The following is a 21,358-nucleotide window of genomic DNA, read 5'->3' as shown; positions in this document are numbered from 1 at the left end:
AAAGAACAAACAAACAGAGATGAACAATACAATAACTGAAATGAAACCTACACTAGAAGGAATCAATAGCAGAATAACTGAGGCAGAAGAATGGATAAGAGACCTGGAAGACAGAATGGTGGAATTCACTGCTGTGGAACCGAATAAAGAAAAAAGAATGAAAAGAAATGAAGACAGCCTAAGAGACCTCTGGGACAACATTAAACACAACAACATTCACATTATAGGGGTCCCAGAAGGAGAAGAAAGAGAGAAAGGACCAGAGAAAATATTTGAAGAGACTATAGTCGAAAACTTCCCTAACATGGGAAAGGAAATAGCCACCCAAGTCCAGGAAGCGCAGGGAGTCCCATACAGGATAAACCCAAGGAGAAACACGCCAAGACACATAGTAATCAAACTGACAAAAATTAAAGACAAAGAAAAATTATTGAAAGCAGCAAGGGAAAAACAACAAGTAACATACAAGGGAACTCCCATAAGGTTAACAGCTGATTTCTCAGCAGAAACTCTACAAGCCAGAAGGGAGTGGCATGATATACTTAAAGTGATAAAAGAGAAGAACCTACAACCAAGATTACTCTACCCAGAAAGGATCTCATTCAGATTTGATGGAGAAATCAAAAGCTTTACAGACTAGCAAAAGCTAAGAGAATTCAGCACCACCAAACCAGCACTACAACAAATGCTAAAGTAACTTCTCTAAGTGGGAAACACAAGAGAAGAAAAGGACCTACAAAAACAAACCCAAAACAATTAAGAAAATGGTCATAGGATCATACATATCAATAATTACCTTAAACATGAATGGATTAAATGCTCCAACCAAAAGACACATGCTTGCTGAATGGATACAAAAACAAGACCCATATATAGCTGTCTACAAGAGACCTAGGGACACAAACAGACTGAAAGTGAGGGGATGGAAAAAGATATTCCATGCAAATGGAAATCAAAAGAAAGCTGCAGCAGCAATACTCATATCAGATAAAATAGACTTTAAAATAAACAATGTTACAAGAGACAAGGAAGGACACTACATGATGATCAAGGGTTCAATCCAAGAAGAAGATATAACAATTATAAATATATATGCACCCAACACAGAAGCACCTCAATACATAAGGCAACTGCTAACAGCTATAAAAGAGGAAATCGACAGTAACACAATAATAGTGGGGGACTTTAACACCTCACTTACGCCAATGGACAGATCATCCAAAATGGAAATACATAAGGAAACAGAAGATTTAAATGGCACAACACACCAGATAGATTTAATTGATATTTATAGGACATTCCATCCAAAAACAGCAGATTACACTTTCTTCTCAAGTGTGCACGGAACAATCTCCAGGATAGATCACATCTTGGGTCACAAATCAAGCCTCAGTAAATTTAAGAAAATTGAAATCATATCAAGCATCTTTTCTGACCACAATGCTATGAGATTAGAAATGAATTACAGGGAAAAAAATGTAAAAAACACAAACACATGGAGGCTAAACAGTACACTACTAAATAACCAAGAGATCACGAAGAAATCAAAGAGGAAATCAAAAAATACCTAGAGACAAATGACAATGAAAACACGACGATCCAAAACCTATGGGATGCAGCAAAAGCAGTTCTAAGAGGGAAGTTTATAGCTATACAAGCCTACTTCAAGAAACAAGAAAAATCTCAAGTAAACAATCTAACCTTACACCTAAAGGAACTAGAGACAGAAGAACAAACAAAACTGAAAGTTAGCAGAAGGAAAGAAATCATAAAGATCAAAGCACAAAAAAATGAAATAGAAACAAAGAAAACAATAGCAAAGATCAATAAAACTAAATGCTAGCTCTTTGAGGAGATAAACAAAATTTATAAACCATTAGCCAGACTCACCAAGAAAAAGACGGAGAGGACTCAAATCAATAAAATTAGATATGAAAAAGGAGAAGTTAGAACAGACACCTCAGAAATACAAAGCATCCTAAGAGACTACTACAAGCAACTCTATGCCAATAAAATGGACAACCTGGAAGAAATGGACAAATTCTTAGAAAGGTATAACCTTTCAAGACTGAACCAGGAAGAAATAGAAAATATGAACAGACCAATCACAAGTAATGAAATTGAAACTGTGATTAAAAATCGTCCAGCAAACAAGTCTAGGACCATATGGCTTCACAGGGGAATTCTATCAAACATTTAGAGAAGAGCTAACATTCATCTTTCTCAAACTCTTCCAAAAAACTGCAGAGGAAGGAACACTCCCAAACTCATTCTATGAGGCCACAATCACCCTGATAGCAAAACCAGACAAAGATACTACAATAAAAGAAAATTATAGACCAATATTACTGATGGATATAGATGCAAAAATCCTCAAGAAATACTAGCAAACAGAATCCAACAACACATTAAAAGGATCACACACCATGATCAAGTGGGATTTATCCCAGGGATGCAAGGATTCTTCAACATACGCAAATCAATCAGTGTGATACACCATATTAACAAATTGAAGAATAAAAACCATATGATCATCTCAATAGATGCAGAAAAAGCTTTTGACAAAATTCAACACCCATTTATGATAAAAACTCTCCATAAAGTGGGCATAGAGGGAAGCTACCTCAACATAATAAAGTCCATATACGACAAACCCACAGCAAACATCATGCTCAATGGTGAAAAACTGAAAGCATTTCCTCTAAGATCAGGAATGAGACAAGGATGTCCACTCTCGCCACTATTATTCAACATAGCTTTGGAAGTCCTAGCCACGGCAATCAGAGAAGAAAAAGAAATAAAAGGAATACAAATTGGAAAAGAAGTAAAACTGTCACTGTTTGCAGATGACATGATACTATACATAGAGAATCCTAAAAATGCCACCAGAAGACTACTAGAGCTAATCAGTGAATTTGGTAAAGTTGCAGGATACAAAATTAATGCACAGAAATCTCTTGCATTCCTATACAGTAATGATGAAAAATCTGAAAGAGAAATTATGGAAACACTCCCATTTACCATTGGAACAAAAAGAACAAAATACCTAGGAATAAACCTACCTGGGGGGAAAAAAAAAAAACCTATGTAGGGAAACAAAACACCTGTATGCAGAAAACTATAAGACAATGATGAGAGAAATTAAAGATGATACCAACAGATGGAGAGATATACCATGTTCTTGGATTGGAAGAATCAATATTGTGAAAATGACTATACTGCCCAATGCAATCTACAGATTCAACGCAATCCCTATCAAATTACCAATGGCATTTTTTATGGAACTAGAACAAATCATCTTAAAATTTGTATGGAGACACAAAAGACCCAAATAGCCAAAGCAGTCTTGAGGGGAAAAAAAACAGAGCTGGAGGAATCAGACTCCCTGACTTCAGTCTACACTACAAAGCTACAGTAATCAAGACAATATGGTACTGGCACAAAAACAGAAACATAGATCAATGGAACAAGATAGAAAGCCCAGAGATAAACCCACGCACCTATGGTCAACTAATCTATGACAGAGGAGGCAAAGATATACAGTGGAGAAAAGACAGTCTCTTCAATAAGTGGTGCTGGGAAAACTGGACAGCTACATGTAAAAGAATGAAATTAGAACACTCCCTAACACCATACACAAAAATAAACTCAAAATGCATTTGAGACCTAAATGTAAGACCAGACACTATAAAACTCTTAGAGGAAAACATAGGAAGAACACTCTTTGACATAAATCACTGCAAGATCTTTTTTGATCCATCTTCTAGAGTAATGGAAATAAAAAGAAAAATAAACAAACGGGACCTTATGAAACGTCAAAGCTTTTGCACAGCAAAGGAAACCAAAAACAAGACGAAAAGACAACCCTCAGAATGGGAGAAAATATTCGCAAACGAATCAACGGACAAAGGATTAATCTCCAAAATATATAAACAGCTCATGCAGCTCAATATTAAAGAAACAAACAACCCAATCCAAAAATGGGCAGAAGACCTAACTAGACATTTCTCCAAAGATGACATACAGATGGCCAAGAAGCACATGAAAAGCTGTTCAACATCACTAATTATTAGAGAAATGCAAATCAAAGCTACAATGAGGTATCACCTCACACCAGTTAGAATGGGCATCATCAGAAAATGTACAGACAACAAATGCTGGAGAGGGTGTGGAGAGAAGGGAACCCTCTTGCACTGTTGGTGGGAATGTAAATTGATACAGCCACTATGGAGAACAGTATGGAGGTTCCTTAAAAAACTAAAAACAGAATTACCATATGATCCAGCAATCCCACTACTGGGCATATACCCAGAGAAAACCATAATTCAAAAAGACACATACACCCCAATGTTCACTGCAGCACTATTTACAATAGCCAGAACACGGAAGCAACCTAAATGCCCATCGACAGACGAATGGATAAAGAAGTTGTGGTACGGCTTCCCTGGTGGCGCAGTGGTTGAGAGTCCACCTGCCGATGCAGGGGACGCGGGTTCATGCCCCGGTCCAGGAAGATCCCACATGCCGTGGAGTGGCTGGGCCCGTGAGCCATGGTCACTGAGCCTGTGCGTCCGGAGCCTGTGCTCCACAACGGGAGAGGCCACAACAGTGAGAGGCCCACGTACCGCAAAAAAAAAAAGAAGAAGTTGTGGTACATATATACAATGGAATACTACTCAGCCATATAAAGGAACGAAACTGGGTCTTTTTTTTTTTTGGTACGTGGGCATCTCACTGTTGTGGCCTCTCCCGTTGTGGAGCACAGACTCCGGATGCACAGGCTCAGCGACCATGGCTCACGGGCCCAGCCACTCCGCTCATGTGGGATCTTCCTGGACCGGGGCACGAACCCGTGTCCCATGCATCAACAGACGGACTCTCAACCACTGCACCACCTGGGAAGCCCATGGGTCATTTTTTGAGATGTGGATGGATCTGAAGACTAATACAGAGTGAAGTAAGTCAGAAAGAGAAAAACAAATATCATATATTAATGCATGTATATGGAACCTAGAAAAATGGTACTGATGAACCAGTTTGCAGGGCAGAAGCTGAGACACAGATGTAGAGGAGAAACGTGTGGACACCAAGGGGGGAAAACCGCAGTGGGGTGGGGATGGTGGGGTGCTGAATTGGGCAATTGGGATTGACATGTATACACTGATGTGTATGAAATTGATGACTAATAAGAACCTGCAGTATAAAAAAACAAACAAACAAACAAAAGAAAACAACTAATACTAAACTTTCTTTGGGTTATTTGTATGGAAATATGTTAATATAAATGTTTCAGACATTACATGAAATTTCTAAAAATCTTATATGTTCTGGTATAATGTTATAAGTCATAATTCTAGTTATTACTTTAAAATGTATATCTCAGAAATAACTAAATTTCCTTGCCAATTGCATTATTATGAACTTTCATCAAATCTTTAACCATGGTCATTTTTAAGTCTTTTGTCATTTACAGACAGTTTTGTGTGTACTCTGATGCTTTCACAAAAATGTTCCTATAAAAGGGTTTCATCTTCAAGGAATTCATGGAAAAGACTCTGACAAGTACAGGTTTCTGGTAACTGACTATACTGCTGAACTGAATGAATAAGCATTTTCAGAACTCTAATGGAAAACTGATGAACTCATAAAAGTGCTAACAAAAGATCAAGATGAAAAAAAATTAATTACATGCAACTGAGTGAACTGATGAGGATGATTATAATTTTTGTGAGTTTCTGTTTGAATAAAAAAAAAAATCCCACAAGGACTCAGAGGCAAAAAATATACAAATCAGTTTTCACTGCAAAGTAAAGGAGCTGTTACAGTGGAGGATTACTGGACTGAATGTCAATATTATGACATTGTATGAGTGTGTTTCGTGTTTGGTAATTGCAATCACTGTTGCTTTTGCTGTGGTCATCCATTTACAATGCTTGCTGTCAGTTTATTTATCTCTTGTAAAAATAAAATACAGTGTGTGTGGGGAAAAAAATCCATTATGAAGAGAATGGTCTCATACCATACACAAAAATAGACTCAAAATGGCTTACATACTTAACTATAAGACATGACACCATTAAACTCCTAGAAGAGAACATAGGCAAAACATTCTCTGACATACATCATACCAATGTTTTCTTAGGTCAGTCTCCCAAGGCAATAGAAATAAAAGCAAAAATAAACAAATGGGACCTAATCAAACTTACAGGCTTCTGCACAGCAAAGGAAACCATAAACAAAATAAGAAGACAACCTATGGACTGGGAGAAAATATTTGCAAATGATGCAACTGACAACGGATTAATCTCCAAAATTCACAAACAGCTCGTGTGGCTCAATATCAGAAAAAACAAATAACCCCATCTAAAGATGGGCAGAAGATATAAATAGACATTTTCCAAAGAAGACATACTGATGGCCAACAGGAACGTGAAAAGATGCTCAGCATTACTAATTATTAGAGAAACGCAAATCAAAACTGCAAGATACCACCTCACACCAGTCAGAATGGCCATTATTAAAAAGTCTACAAATAACAAATGTTAGAGAGGGTGTGGAGAAAAGGGAACCCTCCTGTACTGTCGGTGGGAATGTAAATTGGTGCAGCCACTATGGAAAACAGTATGGCGTTTCCTCAAAAAACTGAAAATAGAGTTGCCATATGATACAGCAATCCCACTCCTAGGCATATATCCAGACAAAACTATAATTCAAAAAGACACATGCACCCTTATATTCATAACAGCACTATTCACAATAGCCAAGACATGGAAACAACCTAAATGTCCATCGACAGAAGAATGGATAAAGAAGATGTGGTACATGTATACAATGGAATACTACTCGGCCATAAAAAAGAACAAAATAATTTGTGGCATTTGCCCATTTGTGGCAACATGGATGGACCTAGAGATTATCATATTAAGTGAAGTAAGTCAAAAAGAGAAAGACAAATACCATATGATATCACTTACATGTGGAATCTAAAATGTAATACAAATGAACTTATCTATGAAACAGAAACAGACTCAACCAGACAGAGTGGTTGCCAAGCAGAGGGGGAAGGGATGGAGTGGAATTTGGGGTTAGCAGATGCAAACTACTATATATAGAATGGATAAATAACAAGGTCCTACTGTATAGTACAGGGAACTATATTCAATATCCTGTGATAAACTATAATGGAAAAGAATATTAAAAAAGAATATAGGGCTTCCCTGGTGGCGCAGTGGTTGAGAGTCCGCCTGCCGATGCAGGGGACACGGGTTCCTGCCCAGATCCGGGAGGATCCCACGTGCCGCGGAGCGGCTGGGCCCGTGAGCCATGGCCACTGAGCCTGCGTGTCCGGAGCCTGGCTCCTCAACGGGTGAGGCCACAACGGTGAGAGGCCCGCATACAGCAAAAAAAAAAAAAAAAAAAAAAAAAAAAGAATATATATATATGTATAACTGAATCACTTTGCCATACAGCAGAAATTAACACAACATTGTAAATGAACTATATGCTTCAATTTAAAAAAATAAAAATCCATTACGAGTGCAAGATATACCAATAGATTTTAATGCAACGGAGTATAAACAGCTCATCAAAATGGTTTTACGCTCCACATTGCAACTAACCTTTAAGAAACCACCACTTGTTAAGTTCTAGTGCAGTACCAAAAAATACCTACAATTACCTGAAAAGGCTATTAAGATACTCCTCTCTTTTCCAACTATGTTATCTGTGTGAGGCCAGAATTTCTTCATATATTTCAACAAAAACAATATATTGCAAATTAATTGAAAGTAGAAGAAAATGAGAATCCAGCTGTCTACTAATAAGCAAGACATTAGACCTGTAAAACAATCATTATTCTCACTAAATTTTTTTATTCTATAAATATATTTACTTTTAATAAAACGACATATATTACCATGTCATGGGTTTAGTACTGTGAGTTGAAATGAATAAATAAAGATTTAAACCTCTGCTTTAATATTTACCCACAAACAAAAGCACTTTAGGGTCCTCAATAATTTTTAAGAATATGAAGCAGTTGAGTCCAAAAAATTTTGAGAATCACTAATCGAGAAAAGAGAACTCACTTATTTCTTTGTATCCATTAATGCTACAAATAGTATTAATGATAAAACACATCTTCTAACATAGTTTTTCATTTCTGTGCAAATTTTCTCATGAAAAGACAGCTATCCCTATCTCCCAGTTCCTACAATAACAATTTTATGACCCCAGTCAAAGTAAACCCTAACCCACCTGATAGCACCTCCGAGGTGAAGCAGTAATTACCAGGCACGTTTCCCTCTGCACATTCTTTGAGAGGTTAAAGGCTGGTCTGTCTATGATTAGTGTCAGTAAAACCATGTCCTCTGGCAATATTGACAGGTAACATAAAAGCCTTCTTCTACAGCAAGTGATTTTACCTCAGAGAAAATAATGGGCTCTGAGAAAGGTTTCTTGAAAAGACCCCTGAGTAACACATTTACAACCAGAGTGAATATACTATCTCCCTACAAAATCAAAAATATTTTAAACAGCTCAACAAAGTAAGTTACTGTCTAAAAGTAGAAGAGGGTCTAAATATCTAAGAACCTAAATGTGTAAGTCAAGCAGTTTGAATTTAAAAAATTTTTCATTTCCAAACTTTTCTATCTAATGTTGAAGGTTCTATTAGCAAGTCACTAAATTACTTTTTAAATTAGCTTCATGATCTCATTTTTAAAATAGAAGGATTAACTTTAAAAGTACAGGATAGCTGAACACATTTTTTTAGACAAGAGTTAGGAATATCTTAACTAAAGGGCTTAAGAGGTTTGTGACTAATAAGTAAATACCATATACTTCTCAAATTTCTTTCTCTGGCAGACCAGACAGATGATGATGTAATGAAGCATTGATTCATAAACTGAGTATTACTTCTCAGCTGTCTATAGTCAAATACTTAAAAAGCTGTCATAGTATCACTACATTTTCAAAAGAATAAGTTTCTTCTTTTTTTAAAAAAATAACTTATTTCTAAACATTGGCAAGTGTTAACTGAAATATTTTTCAAATAATTTTCATGCATTTCCAAAGTACACTTTCTAAAACAATTTCATCTCTACTGTCATGCATTTTTAGTGACAACCAACCCCACATTTCTGTCTGCTCTGAAAGTCCTCTAACATGCAGAAATACTGAGAAAACTGGTGCTGGATCTCCACAAAGAGCTCTCCTCAAACAGACCTGCACAAGAACATGCCAGAGTGGCTCTCCTTGTTGTGACCTAGAAGTCTGCAGACAGCAGCACAACCAGAAGTTAACAGATTAAAGTTCACATCAGCATAGTTACCTGATTGATATCTTTGTAGCCAGATGTATATTTCGTGTATCTGACACTAGATAGGATCACTTTTTAACATACCCCTCTTCTATATGACAAAACTATTTTCAGTAATAATAATGAAATAAAATGAATAATGATGGTGGCCAGAAAAAATGCAGACACTGCAAGGTCTCTTGTATTTAACTCCATATGAATAATCACACCGTTTTTTAAGTAAAATAAATGTTAGAGTATAAAAAAGGAAGAAGTACTGGATTCATGAATTTGATTATATTAATTTTTTTAAAAAAGAAACTAACATCTACATATTGGTTTGTTATAGTAATGGATAATATTTGCTAATTTGAGCCTTAACTTCTAAAAATGTCAAGAACCTTGTCAAGGGCTTCCCTGGTGGCGCAGTGGTTGAGAGTCCGCCTGCCGATGCAGGGGACATGGGTTCGTGCCCCGGTCCGGGAAGATCCCACATGCCGCGGAGCGGCTGGGCCTGTGAGCCATGGTCACTGAGCCTGCGCGTCCGGAGCCTGTGTCCGCAACGGGAGAGGCCACAACAATGAGAGGCCCGTATAGCCAGATTTGTCAATCTATCCTTGAATAATTGATGGAAAAACACATTTTATTAATTTTAATTTAGAAATGTTCTTTCAAATAAAGCCAAAGATATACAATATTTTGGGAAGGTATTAGATAAAAAGATAAGTCTGCCAGAGATTCATAAAAATTCCTCTTCACATTAAATTCCAAAAAAAGCTTAAGTATCCATGTCCATTTCCTTGAGATCCATTCAAACTGCTTACAAATGCCCCTGGGTTCAAAATTTTTCCACTTCTCAAGTATTTCTTCTGCAAAATCAGAGAAAATGGCTGAATGATAGTGAACACAGATATATGATCCATTGCTTTAGAGCAAATCTCCAGCTCTTGGTGAAAACGGTTGGTATAATTCAACATTGCTATTTTGATTTCTTCAGGCAACGTAAGATCAGCATCTCCTGTTGTTTCTCCCGGCACTCTTCTTCAAATTTTTATTCTTTTTTTTTCTATGTAAATGTCCATTTCCTTACAGTTTGTTTTTGAAAAATGAATAGCCTTCAAAATTTCTGTGCACTTATCTTCAAAGACGAGTTTTAAAAGCTTGGAATTTCACTGTACATTGCTCAAAGCATATATATTTGTATCTGATTAACCTCATCTAAAATTCTACACTAAGGAGAAGAAAAAAAAAAAAGATAATTCAGACGAGAAAACCCACACTAGCAGAGAACAAAATCTGAGCTGATTCACACATGTCCACATTTGCTTTGGCTCACACAGGACTTCAAAGTTGAGATTAGCTTTTCAAAATTTACCTTTATGGTGCCCTAGCTTCATAATGAGCATTCCTTTTGTCTAGGAAAGACTTTCTGCAGCTTTTTCCAATGATGAGGTGAGATTAAAAAGAATGAATAAAATTTTTCCAAACTTCCAGAAAATGTCACACATGAAGAAATGTTTCCAAAACAGCAAATTCTGCAAGGTTCAAAGAACGATTTTCAGGAGGCAGAAAAAATATATAGGATTAATCTCTTTGATTTTTGTATGAACTCCACTGTGAATACTGGCCACATACGCAGTACTCCTATAGAGCTGACCACAACAGAGGTTTAGAAAACCTCTAAACCTTTAGAAACAACCTCCTGTTGTTTCAAGATATCTTCTGTGAGTACGGAGGCAGTCTTTCCAGAAATAAAAGAATGACTTCTGTATTTCAATTGTACCACCTTCTCTACAGACCTATATGATTAAGTCACACAGTTGATCTCTGTATGAAGCATCTGGAGTGCTATCAAAAAGATTTCCAAGGTACTTTGGGGTTTTTTAATATCTGCCGCTACTAAAGCATATCACTGATGTCATGTTTTACTTTGATTCTTTAGTTTTAAAACAATTATCAAGTAAAAGAAGAATAAATTTCAACTCTGAAGGTATTAAAATTAGTAAAAGATTTCATATATGAACCCAAATATGCACTTACCAAGCAAAATATTGCATATTAACACATCATAGTTAACACTCTTCTCTATTTCAAGTTTTTTTAAATAACAAGTTTTTTAGAGCAGTTTAGGGTTCATAGCAAAAGTGAGCGGAAGGTACAAAGATTACCCCCGACCCTACACATGAATATCCACCCCCATCATCAACATCCCCCACCACAGTGGTACATTTGTTACAATCGATGAACCTATATTGACACCTCATTAATCACCCTAAGTCCATAGTTTACCTTAGGGTTCACTCACAGTGTTGCACATTCTATGAGTTTGGACAAATACATAACAGCAAGTACCCACCACTATGGTATTAGAGTCGTTTCACTGTCCTAAAAATCCTCTGTGCTCTGCCTATTCATCACTCCCTCTTCCTCCCGACCCTCGGCAACTACTGATCTTTTAAATGTCTCCGTAGTTTTGTCTTTTCCAGAATATCACATACTTGGAATCATTTACAGATTGGCTTCTTTCACTTAGTAATATGCATTTAAGGTTCCTCCATGTCTCTTCATGGCTTGACAGCTCATTTCTTTTCAGTGCTGAGTAATATTCTATTGTCTGGATAGACCACAGTTTATTACTTTATCTACTTAAGGACACCTTGGTTGCTTCCAAGTTTTGGCAATTAGAAATAAAGCTGCTATAAACATTGATGTGCAAGTTTTTGTGTGGACATAAGTTTCCAACTTCTTTGGGTAAATACTGAGCAGCTTGATTGCTGGATCATATGGTAAGGGTATGTTTAGTTTTGTAAGAAACTACTAAACTATCTTCCGAAGTGACTGACTGTACCATTGGACACGCCCACCAGCAATGAATGACAGCTGCTGTTGCTCTACATCCTCACCAGCATGTGGAATTGTCAGTGTTCCAAAGTCTGTCCATTCTTATGGATGGTAGTGTTATCTCTTGTTGTTTTAATTTGTATTTCCCTGACGACATACGATGTGGGGTATCTTTCCACATGCTTATTTGCTATCTGTATCTCTTCTCTGGTGAGATGTCTGTTAAATGTTTGACCCATTTTTTAATTGGGTTATCTGTTTTCTTATTGTTGAGTTTTAAGAGTTCTTTACGTATTTTGTTTAACAGATGTGTCTCTTGCAAATATTTTCTCCCATCCGTGACTTGTCTTCTCATTCTCTTAACATTGTCTTTGGCAAAGCAGAAGTCTTTAACTTTAATAAAATCCAGCTTATCAATTATTTCTTTCCATTTAAAATTTTAAACATAAAAATAAGAACTCCAACAGGTCACAATGAAGTAACTCAGGTTAAGTTTCTTCTTTTTTATAACTACTGTGCTACTGTTTCTAATCTACTTTTAAATGCAAGAATATGTAATAAGACAGGGACTAGGGACATGAAGTATGCCCAAAACAAGTTTAAACAATTCCAAACTGTTATGAACATACTTTCAAATTGACTGTATGAAGCTAAGTCCCCGTGAGCCTGGGGACAACCATATAAAAGTTCTCCAAATTCACTTCCATGTAGAATATAATATTTATTAGAGGGTTCATAATAAAAATATGCTACGTTGAAGCCTACACATATGGTATCAAAACTCAAGTACAATTGCACACATGGGTAAAACAGACCAACAAAAGATTTTGGGGGGAGGAATATTTTATCACTGATGTTGCAAAGAATTGCCAGAACATACTACTAATAAAAGACAGGCCACCTGTCGTCTACACACAATGCAACCACTTGCTGCCTACACCCAATGCTAACTGCTCCCATAGCCCACTCTGGGTAAGCCACTGCCTGTAGCCATTTTGGAAATGTTTAACTTTGACAGGGAGAAAGATAAAAGAAAGGTGTACTGAGTTGAGCAGTGTTTCCTCAAAATACATGTCATTCAGAAACTCAGAATGTGACCTTATTTGGAAATATGGTCTTTGAACATGCAGTTAGTTAAGTTAAAATGAGGTCATACCAAATTAGGGTGGGCCCTAATCCAGTGGCTAGTATCCTTATAAGAAAAGCAGAGGGACTTCCCTGGTGGTGCAGTGGTTAAGAATCTGCCTGTCAATGCAGGGGACACCGTGCAATCGCTGGTCCGGGAAGATCCCACATGCCACGGAGTAACTAAGCCCATGGGCCACAACTACTGAGCCTGCGCTCTAGAGCCCGCGAGTCACAACTACTGAAGCCCGCATGCCTAGAGCCCGTGCTCCGCAACAGGAGAAGCCACCGTAGTGAGAAGCCCACGCACTACAACGAAGAGTAGCCCCCGCTCACCGCAACTAGAGAAAAGCCCACGCTCAGCAACGAAGATCCAATGCAGCCAAATATAAATAAATTAAATTAAATTATCAAAAAGAAGGAATGATTCATTTATTGATCTGAAGGGGTGATAATGAGATACAGCTAACTGAGAAAAAAAAAAGAAAAGAAAAGCAGAGGCACACACAGGGAAAAGGCCATATGACAACAGAGGCAGAGATTGGAGTGATGCACCCACAAGCCAAGAAATGCCAAGGACTAGCAGTAACTACCAGAAGCCAGAGGAGACAAGGAAGGAGCCTCCCCTGAAACTTCAGAAGGAACACGGCCCTACCAAAACCTTGATTTTGGACTTCCAGCCTTCAAAATTGTGAGAAAATAAATTATTTTTATCTTAAGCTACTCATTTGTTATGGCTGTCCTAGGAAACCTGGGAAATACAGAAGGAAACACACTTCACATCTCTGTGGACCCTCAGTATGGATCAAAAGTACAGAAGTGGTCAGAAATACACCTTGATTATTCTGAATTCCATATTTTTTGGCTATGTGCTTTTAAGGTCTTGAGAGAGTCAAGAGTAGCACTTTGCAAGAGGAAGTGGCACTGGGACCTCCCTTTGAAAGAGGAAGTGGCACTGGGACCTCTTTCTGCCCTGTGCATATTGCAAAGATGAAACTGGGAACTCAAAAAACAAAGAACAAAGTGAAGTTTTTAAAAAACAAAACAGTAAAGGAAATCTCCGTTATTTTTCTAATTGTAACAGCTAGGGGCAATCTTTTACCTCTTCTGGCTTGGGAACTGTGCAATATAATTTCTGACTGTGGAATACATATGATTACATTTTTTTCTTTCCCTACAGTAATTTAATTGGAGAATCTTGATGCCAGGTCAAATATAAACAGCAACTACCTTCTCTTGCTTTCAGCAAAAAGATTTACCTTATATAGGGAATACTTGGAAGAGTCTTACAAAGTAAGTTGTGCTAAAGTGAAATATCAACTAAGTGATTTCCTAGTTTTCCAGAAAGGTAAACCATAACAGTCATTCCAAAATATTTATTATGCCTTTAACACACATACTACCTAAGCAATTCAATACAATCAATTAGTAGAATACAAATATTCAATTAGAGCAGAAAATGGCAAAAACAGTCATGGGGAGGAGTTTCTTTTTTATTCCATTTACCCAGAGTAGCCTCTCCCACTACCATTTAGACACAAAACTTTCTTTTGTGTTAAAAAATCAAGTTGGTTTCCTAAACTGATAAAGCCAACTCTCCCAGACTCACATTCTAAGGTCCCTCTTGAAATAACTTGCTTGACAGACTTTATAATATCCCAACATTTGCTTTTATTTTTTAATTAATTTTTTTTTTTTTTTTTTTTTTTTTTTTTTTTTTGCGGTACGCGGGCCTCTCACTGTTGTGGCCTCTCCCGTTGCAGAGCACAGGTTCCGGACGCACAGGCTCAGCGGCCATGGCTCACAGGCCCAGCCGCTCCGCGGCATGTGGGATCTTCCCGGACCAGGGCACGAACCCGTGTCCCCTGCATCGGCAGGCGGACTCTCAACCACTGCGCCACCAGGGAAGCCCTAATTTATTTATTTTTGAAGTACTCATTAATTATCTCCCCTCATACTTAAACCATTTGCTCCGAAGTTACTCCTTTTAACAACACCAACAAAAATCTCAGTCATCAAGATATTCTTTCCCGTCCAAAAGAAATAGAGTCAGCACTTTCCCTTCCCCACAGCACCTGCATTCTTTTTGTGACCCAGTACATCTCTGCCTGCATGGGCTGCAACCAAAATCTGTAACTTCCCCAAGGCGTTCCGTTGGAGACTGTGCTGTCGTCCTCTGACGTGCCCAGTAAACAAAAGATTAAAACGCATACGTCTAACGTCGATGGAAGACAGGCAAGAAAGATATAAACCTAGCAATATGGATTTCAGTGAGATACTTTAAAAACAGAAATATTTCTGCATAAAGCAAGCCCAGGATAACAATGAAACCATCAGGAAACATGAGCAGTAGAGAGCAGATAGGGAGAGGCCAGTGATGAAGGAAGAATTCCCCTCTGACACAGTACCGAGTGTTAGCGAACATGGGAGCGTGCAGAGTAAAGGTGAAATACAAACACTTTGGAAAACAATTTAGCAACCTCTGTAAAAGCTGAACCCATGCCTACCCTATGATCCAGCAATCCCACTCCAGCAGGAATGCTGTTGGGGGCATATGTGCTCCGAGTGTCATACGATAAAGTTCATAGCAGCATTATCCGGGAAAGCCAAAACTGGAAACTACCCAAATTCAACAGCAGAATGTGTAATACAATGAAATAGTACAAAGCAATGTAAGTAAACAAACTACAGCTACACACCACAACATATCTAAATGTCACAAATATAATGTTGAGCCAAATTAGCCAGTCATAAAAGAATATAAACTATGTGGTTCTATGTACATAACATTTAAAAACAGGCAAAAATAGAATATAGTGTTATAAGTCAGACAGTGGATCTTCGGGAAGGAAAGGGGGCAGTGACTGGGGAAGCTCGCACAGTGGGGAAGCTCTGAGGTGCTAGTAATGCTCCTGTTTCTGGATCAGGATGACAGTCACGTGAGTGTTCGTTTTCTGATCATTCGTTAAGTGTTCCATTTATGTTCTGGTTTTTTTCTCTTGTGTGTTATACCACACAATAAATAAATAAAAAGAAATCCCAGTCTGACACGTTCCCACCAACTAAAGGCTGGAAAGAAATCAAACTGAGAGATTCCCGCCAGGAAACAGATACTGACGGCACAGAGCAGTCGAATTTCTTGCTTGCTGAAACACGGGCAGGTCTGAAAACATTAAGAAATTCGGGACTGCCAAGAAACTGAATTCCCTGTAAGACCTACCCTGGATGGAAACAAAGGTGAATTAGGTATCAGCTCTCTTACCAAATTTGGCAATAACCTATACTTTTAATCTAAATTTCAAAAGCAAACATTGATTCCTGAAACTTGCAAAACAGCTCAAATTTTTAAAGCATCCTGGTTTCCTCTTTTGAGCAATCATGGAAGTGCAGGGAGGCACAAGAGATCATTCAATCCAACCTCTACCATCCCAGTCAAGTGGACAAATAGACAAACACTTCTTTAGCGTTCCCACTGCAAATGAATTCTGAGATGTTCCTCAGTTACCTGTTCTAGAATAAACAACCTTGACTAGGGCATAGCCTCTCCTGAGAGTAACCTTGATCTTATATGCTCCACTTCAAGCTCTCGTCCTGCCCCACACCTAAATGAAAAAATACCATAGGGCTTCCCTGGTGGCACAGTGGTTGAGAGTCCGCCTGCCGATGCTAGGGGACGCAGGTTCGTGCCCCGGTCTGGGAAGATCCCACATGCCGCGGAGCGGCTGGGCCCGTGAGCCATGGCGGCTGAGCCTGCGCGTCTGGAGCCCGTGCTCCGCAACGGGAGAAGTCACAACAGTGAGAGGCCCGCATACCGCAAAAAAAAAAAAAAAAAACACAGTAGGAGAATATTTATAAATAAAATAATGTGCAAAGTCTGGTCCGTTAAAAAATATAAATATACACATACCAGAAGCTTTTGAATGAATATAACTATTACTACTAATTATCTCTGAGTGGTGGGGTTGCAGAAGTTTTGTTGGTTTCTTCTTTTCCTACAAAGATCTGTATTGCTATTTTAACAAGAAATATACTTTTTTTTCACAAATATCTTAAAGTATTTGCTTACCTTAGCTGATTTTTCAAAACTTAAGCCTCCATCCAGCTTAAAAAGAACTGTCATGTTGTACCCAGTCTGGTTTCCATGTCCATGAGGCCACCAAGTTTCTATAGTAACACTCTTTAAAAAAATAATATATCAGTCTAAGTAATCTGTGGCATATTTTCAGCAAAATAATATAGTAATTCAGAGCATCACATCAATTTCTCATAGACGAGCACAGAGCAATATAAATCTCTCTCCTTGTATTATGCCAAATTATACCAATCCATAGATAATATTTAAAAATCAACATGCTAGGAGTTTAGCATGGATTAATATACCAGAAGGGAAGGGAAATAACAAAATAACATGGGCATTCAGAAAAACAGCTCTTCCCATTGCAACACTCAGCTAACATGTATTCTACATTCTTAACATTTAGAATTGGACTTTGAGGTTAACTCTTCTTTCAAGCCCAGAACTAGAAAAGCGTTTTGAGTTCTTACTTTATCTGAACAGTTACTGAATGCTGATTTGCTCTATCCTTTTCAGCTCACAATTGTCAATTAGAGGAATAAGAAAAGGTAAAATCCAGTTCACTCCTACTTACGAAAGATCATAAGTTTAGAATTAGAATTCTGTATGTAGAATAAGTACCAATATTCAAAATAGTTTACAAATACCAAAAATAATCACAGCATTGAAGTATGATGCTTAGAATGTATTTTGGATTTAGGATACTCCAAATACTGCAGAAAAGTTAAAATATAACACACCTGACTTTTTGAGAGGAGAGGATGCCAAATTAATCACGTAACCTCCGTTTTCTTAATCTTAAAATTTGGGAAAATCATTCCTTAGCTTGCACACACACAAAATGTATAACCGATTAAAAGTAAAGAAAAAAATGGAAAAAGTACACTTTTCTTTAATACTCAGGTCCTTTTTTCTAAGCATTTCTTTTGAACAACACTGCTTTTCATCTTAGTGCTTCTCGGGAAGTACCATCATTCACCTTGTCAATTTTCACAAAGAGTTTAACAATCCTTTCCCCATGCTGAAGTTCAACGCTGTTTGTCTGTTGTATTTTTAATTCAGGGATGGCTATAATCGCTTGACCCAAAACTGGCTTTGAACTGATAACATCAAAAGAAGACTCTATTTCAAGATTCCACTCCTGGATATTATTATCTAAGGTACAAAGAGAAAAAGAAAAAATACATATATATTATGTAGGATTCACTGAAAAAAAGGCCAACGCAGCTTCTAAACTATAAGTGCTCCACAAATGCAATCCTGATCAAAAGTTCAGTGAAAATTCTCTTTTAATGTTTAGAGTTTAATCCTTAATTCCGAAGAAGAATAACCAAAATTATATTTTTATATATACTTCTACTCTAAAAATGTTACAATCATAAGTCACAAAAACTTTATAAATACGGCACAAATAGAAAATTACAAATGAAAAGATAACATAAATCTTCCAAGATTTATCAGTCTTGATTTATCAAACATACTTGCTTGTTCCTTTTTATAAAGTAAAAATACTGAGGGTTTTTAAGCCATATAATAAGTTAGAAACTTAGGTGTATTCGAATTAATCCAATGTGGAAAAAATAAAGATGCATTTTAAATGTAATTATTTATCCAATAAATGTATACTGAGAACCATCTAAGTGCCATGTTCTTTGCTAAGTGATGGAACTTAAACAGTCACCAGGGTAAATAAACATGGCCCCTGCCCTCATGAGCTAAGGGTCTAATGGGATGTGGACAAGTACAAACGTGTGATAATACTAGGATAGGAGAATTAAAGGTTGTTTAGAAAAATATTCATATTCCCTTTACCACATTTTTATTGTTCTTATTGTTCTATAAGGTAAATTCCACTACTATCATCATTTTATAAATGAGAAAACTGAGACAGAGAAATTAAGTAACTTGCCCAAGATCACACAGCTAGTAAGTGGCAGATGTGAACCAAGACAGTCTAAAACTAGAGACCTCGAAAACATTTAACCTCTAAATTCTGCCAACTCAATCCACATAATTTCCCCCAAACCACATCTTAGTGGTGCACAGGAGTTTTACAGTGGGCAGAGGATCTTATTATATAGGAGAACATTTAACAATGTCAAGCTATGCTAGACATCAAATATGTCCTTTGGCTGAGTCTTTGACCAAAACAGCACAGATTCACAAAACTGGTGAACTAGAAGTATGCTGACAGATCACCTGGTCTACTTTCTGATGTGTTTGATTCCCTCTAGACCACAGGCTAGCAAACTATGGTCCTTGGGCCAAATCTGGACCACCTCCTATTTTTATAAATAAAATTTTATTGGAACACAGCTGCTATGGACTGAATTGTATCATTCCCCCCAAAATTCATATGTTGAAGCCCTAACCCCTAATGTGATTCTATCTGGAGAGAGGGTTTTTTTAGGAGGTAATTAGGTTAAATGAGTTCATAAGGGTGGGGTCCTATTCTGACAGGACAGTAGCCTTATAAGAAGAGGAAGAGATCCATTTCTTTCTTTCTCTCTCTCTCTCCCGCACACCCCCTCAGCCCCCAACCACGTGAGAACACAACTAGAAAGTTGGCCATCTACAAGCCAGGAAGCAGGCCCTCAACACAAAGCAAATCAGCCGGCACCTTCATCTTGGACTTCCCAGCTTCCAGCACTGTAAGAAGTCAATTTCTGTGGCTGAAGCCGACCAGTCTTTGGTATTTCGTCATGGCAGCCCAGCAGGCCAGACAGCAGCCATGCCCACATTTTACGTATTGTCTTCAGTCGCCTTCATGCTACAAAGGCAGAGTTGAGTAACTGCAACAAAGGCCATATGGCCCCAAAAGCGAAAATGCTCACTAGCTGACCCTTTACAGAAAAAGTTTGCTGATCTCTACCTTAATATATTTCCCCTGAAAGGCCATTCTAATCTGTCTTTAATATCTTTAATATAATGACAAAAACCTCTGCCTCCCTTTCTGCTAGCCTTGACTATTGGAAAGTCGTCCTCTACACTGATGTGAAATCCACTTTTCTTTCATTTCCACCTAGAGATTTTAGTTCTGCCCTCTAGGCCTCTCCTACCAACCAATAACCACCAAGTTCAAGCACGCTCCCTGGGACTTCCCTGGCGGTCCAGTGGTTAAGATTCTGCCTTCCAATGCAGGTGGTACGGGTTTGATCCCTGGTCAGGGAACTAAGATCCCACATGCTGTGCAGCATAGCCAAAATTTTTTTTAAAAAGGCAGGCTCCTTGGCCGTTTCCTATCACTTCTTCAGCAGAGAATCAGCTGCTTGTAAGGGCCTCCAGAAGGAAGACAAACAGAGTAATTCCCAAAGGTTACTGGCAAAATTGTCCAGTTTCTATTGCTTCTAACATGGAAGGTTCTAAAGTAAATCGGCACCCCTCTGGAGCTCATCCTGTTAACTCCCTCGGGTGCCACTAAATGAAAACACTAAAGCTGAGGAATTAAAAACCCAACATGAGGATTTACAAGCCTATCGTGTCATTACCAAATACCCTACAACAACATATTCTGCACTCTTTTCTTCTTCCAAATGAAGTACAACCCTTCCTTCCAGGAGGAGAATTCCATGGAGAATTTCAGTAGTTTAGGTTCACAGAGCATACTGAGAGTCTTAAATAATAATTTTCCTGGTATTACCTGGTCACTTCTTTTCACTGGCTAATTTTAAAATGTATAATCTTATTTCTAGTTAAGGAGAGTGCCCCCTTATAAATCAAGATCCATTTCTAGAATGGAGCTTCCCAGCATATCTCTTCCAGCACTAACAAGTTATCCTTTCCTAAAGAATACCTATCACCCCCAGCTCTCCTGAAGTGGAATGCAAGATCATTTCAAAAATGGACAAAGTACCGGGGATGGGATAAGAAAGAAGAAAGTTTACTAAATGACTTAAAATCCCCTCCCAGGTCTCCCTCTCAATGACACCAAGTTTTGCATCCTTCCTCACCCTGACTAATCAACCCTGGGCCCAAACAGGACAGGAACTCCTTATCAAAACAGGGTGGAGAGCAAGCTG

General features: G+C 37.9%; 1 protein-coding gene across 3 annotated transcripts in view; it reads right to left on the bottom strand.

Annotated features, from left to right (window-relative positions):
* Positions 1-21,358, bottom strand: part of MANBA (mannosidase beta) — a 114,058-nt gene that overhangs the window by 72,757 nt on the left and 19,943 nt on the right. For all 3 annotated transcript variants that reach the window (XM_079920761.1, XM_079920762.1, XM_079920763.1), the window contains exons 6-7: positions 18,319-18,494; positions 17,331-17,441 (exon numbers count right to left, since the gene is read on the bottom strand). In XM_079920761.1, coding sequence (XP_079776887.1) covers positions 17,331-17,441; positions 18,319-18,494 — 287 coding nt within the window. The remainder of the gene's footprint in view (positions 1-17,330; positions 17,442-18,318; positions 18,495-21,358) is intronic.

Source organism: Stenella coeruleoalba (assembly GCF_951394435.1).
Source record: "Stenella coeruleoalba genome assembly, chromosome: 4".
NCBI classification, from domain to species: Eukaryota; Metazoa; Chordata; class Mammalia; order Artiodactyla; family Delphinidae; genus Stenella; species Stenella coeruleoalba.
The sequence above is the reverse complement of the archived record's forward strand: the minus strand, read 5'-3'. Positions and strand labels throughout refer to the sequence as shown.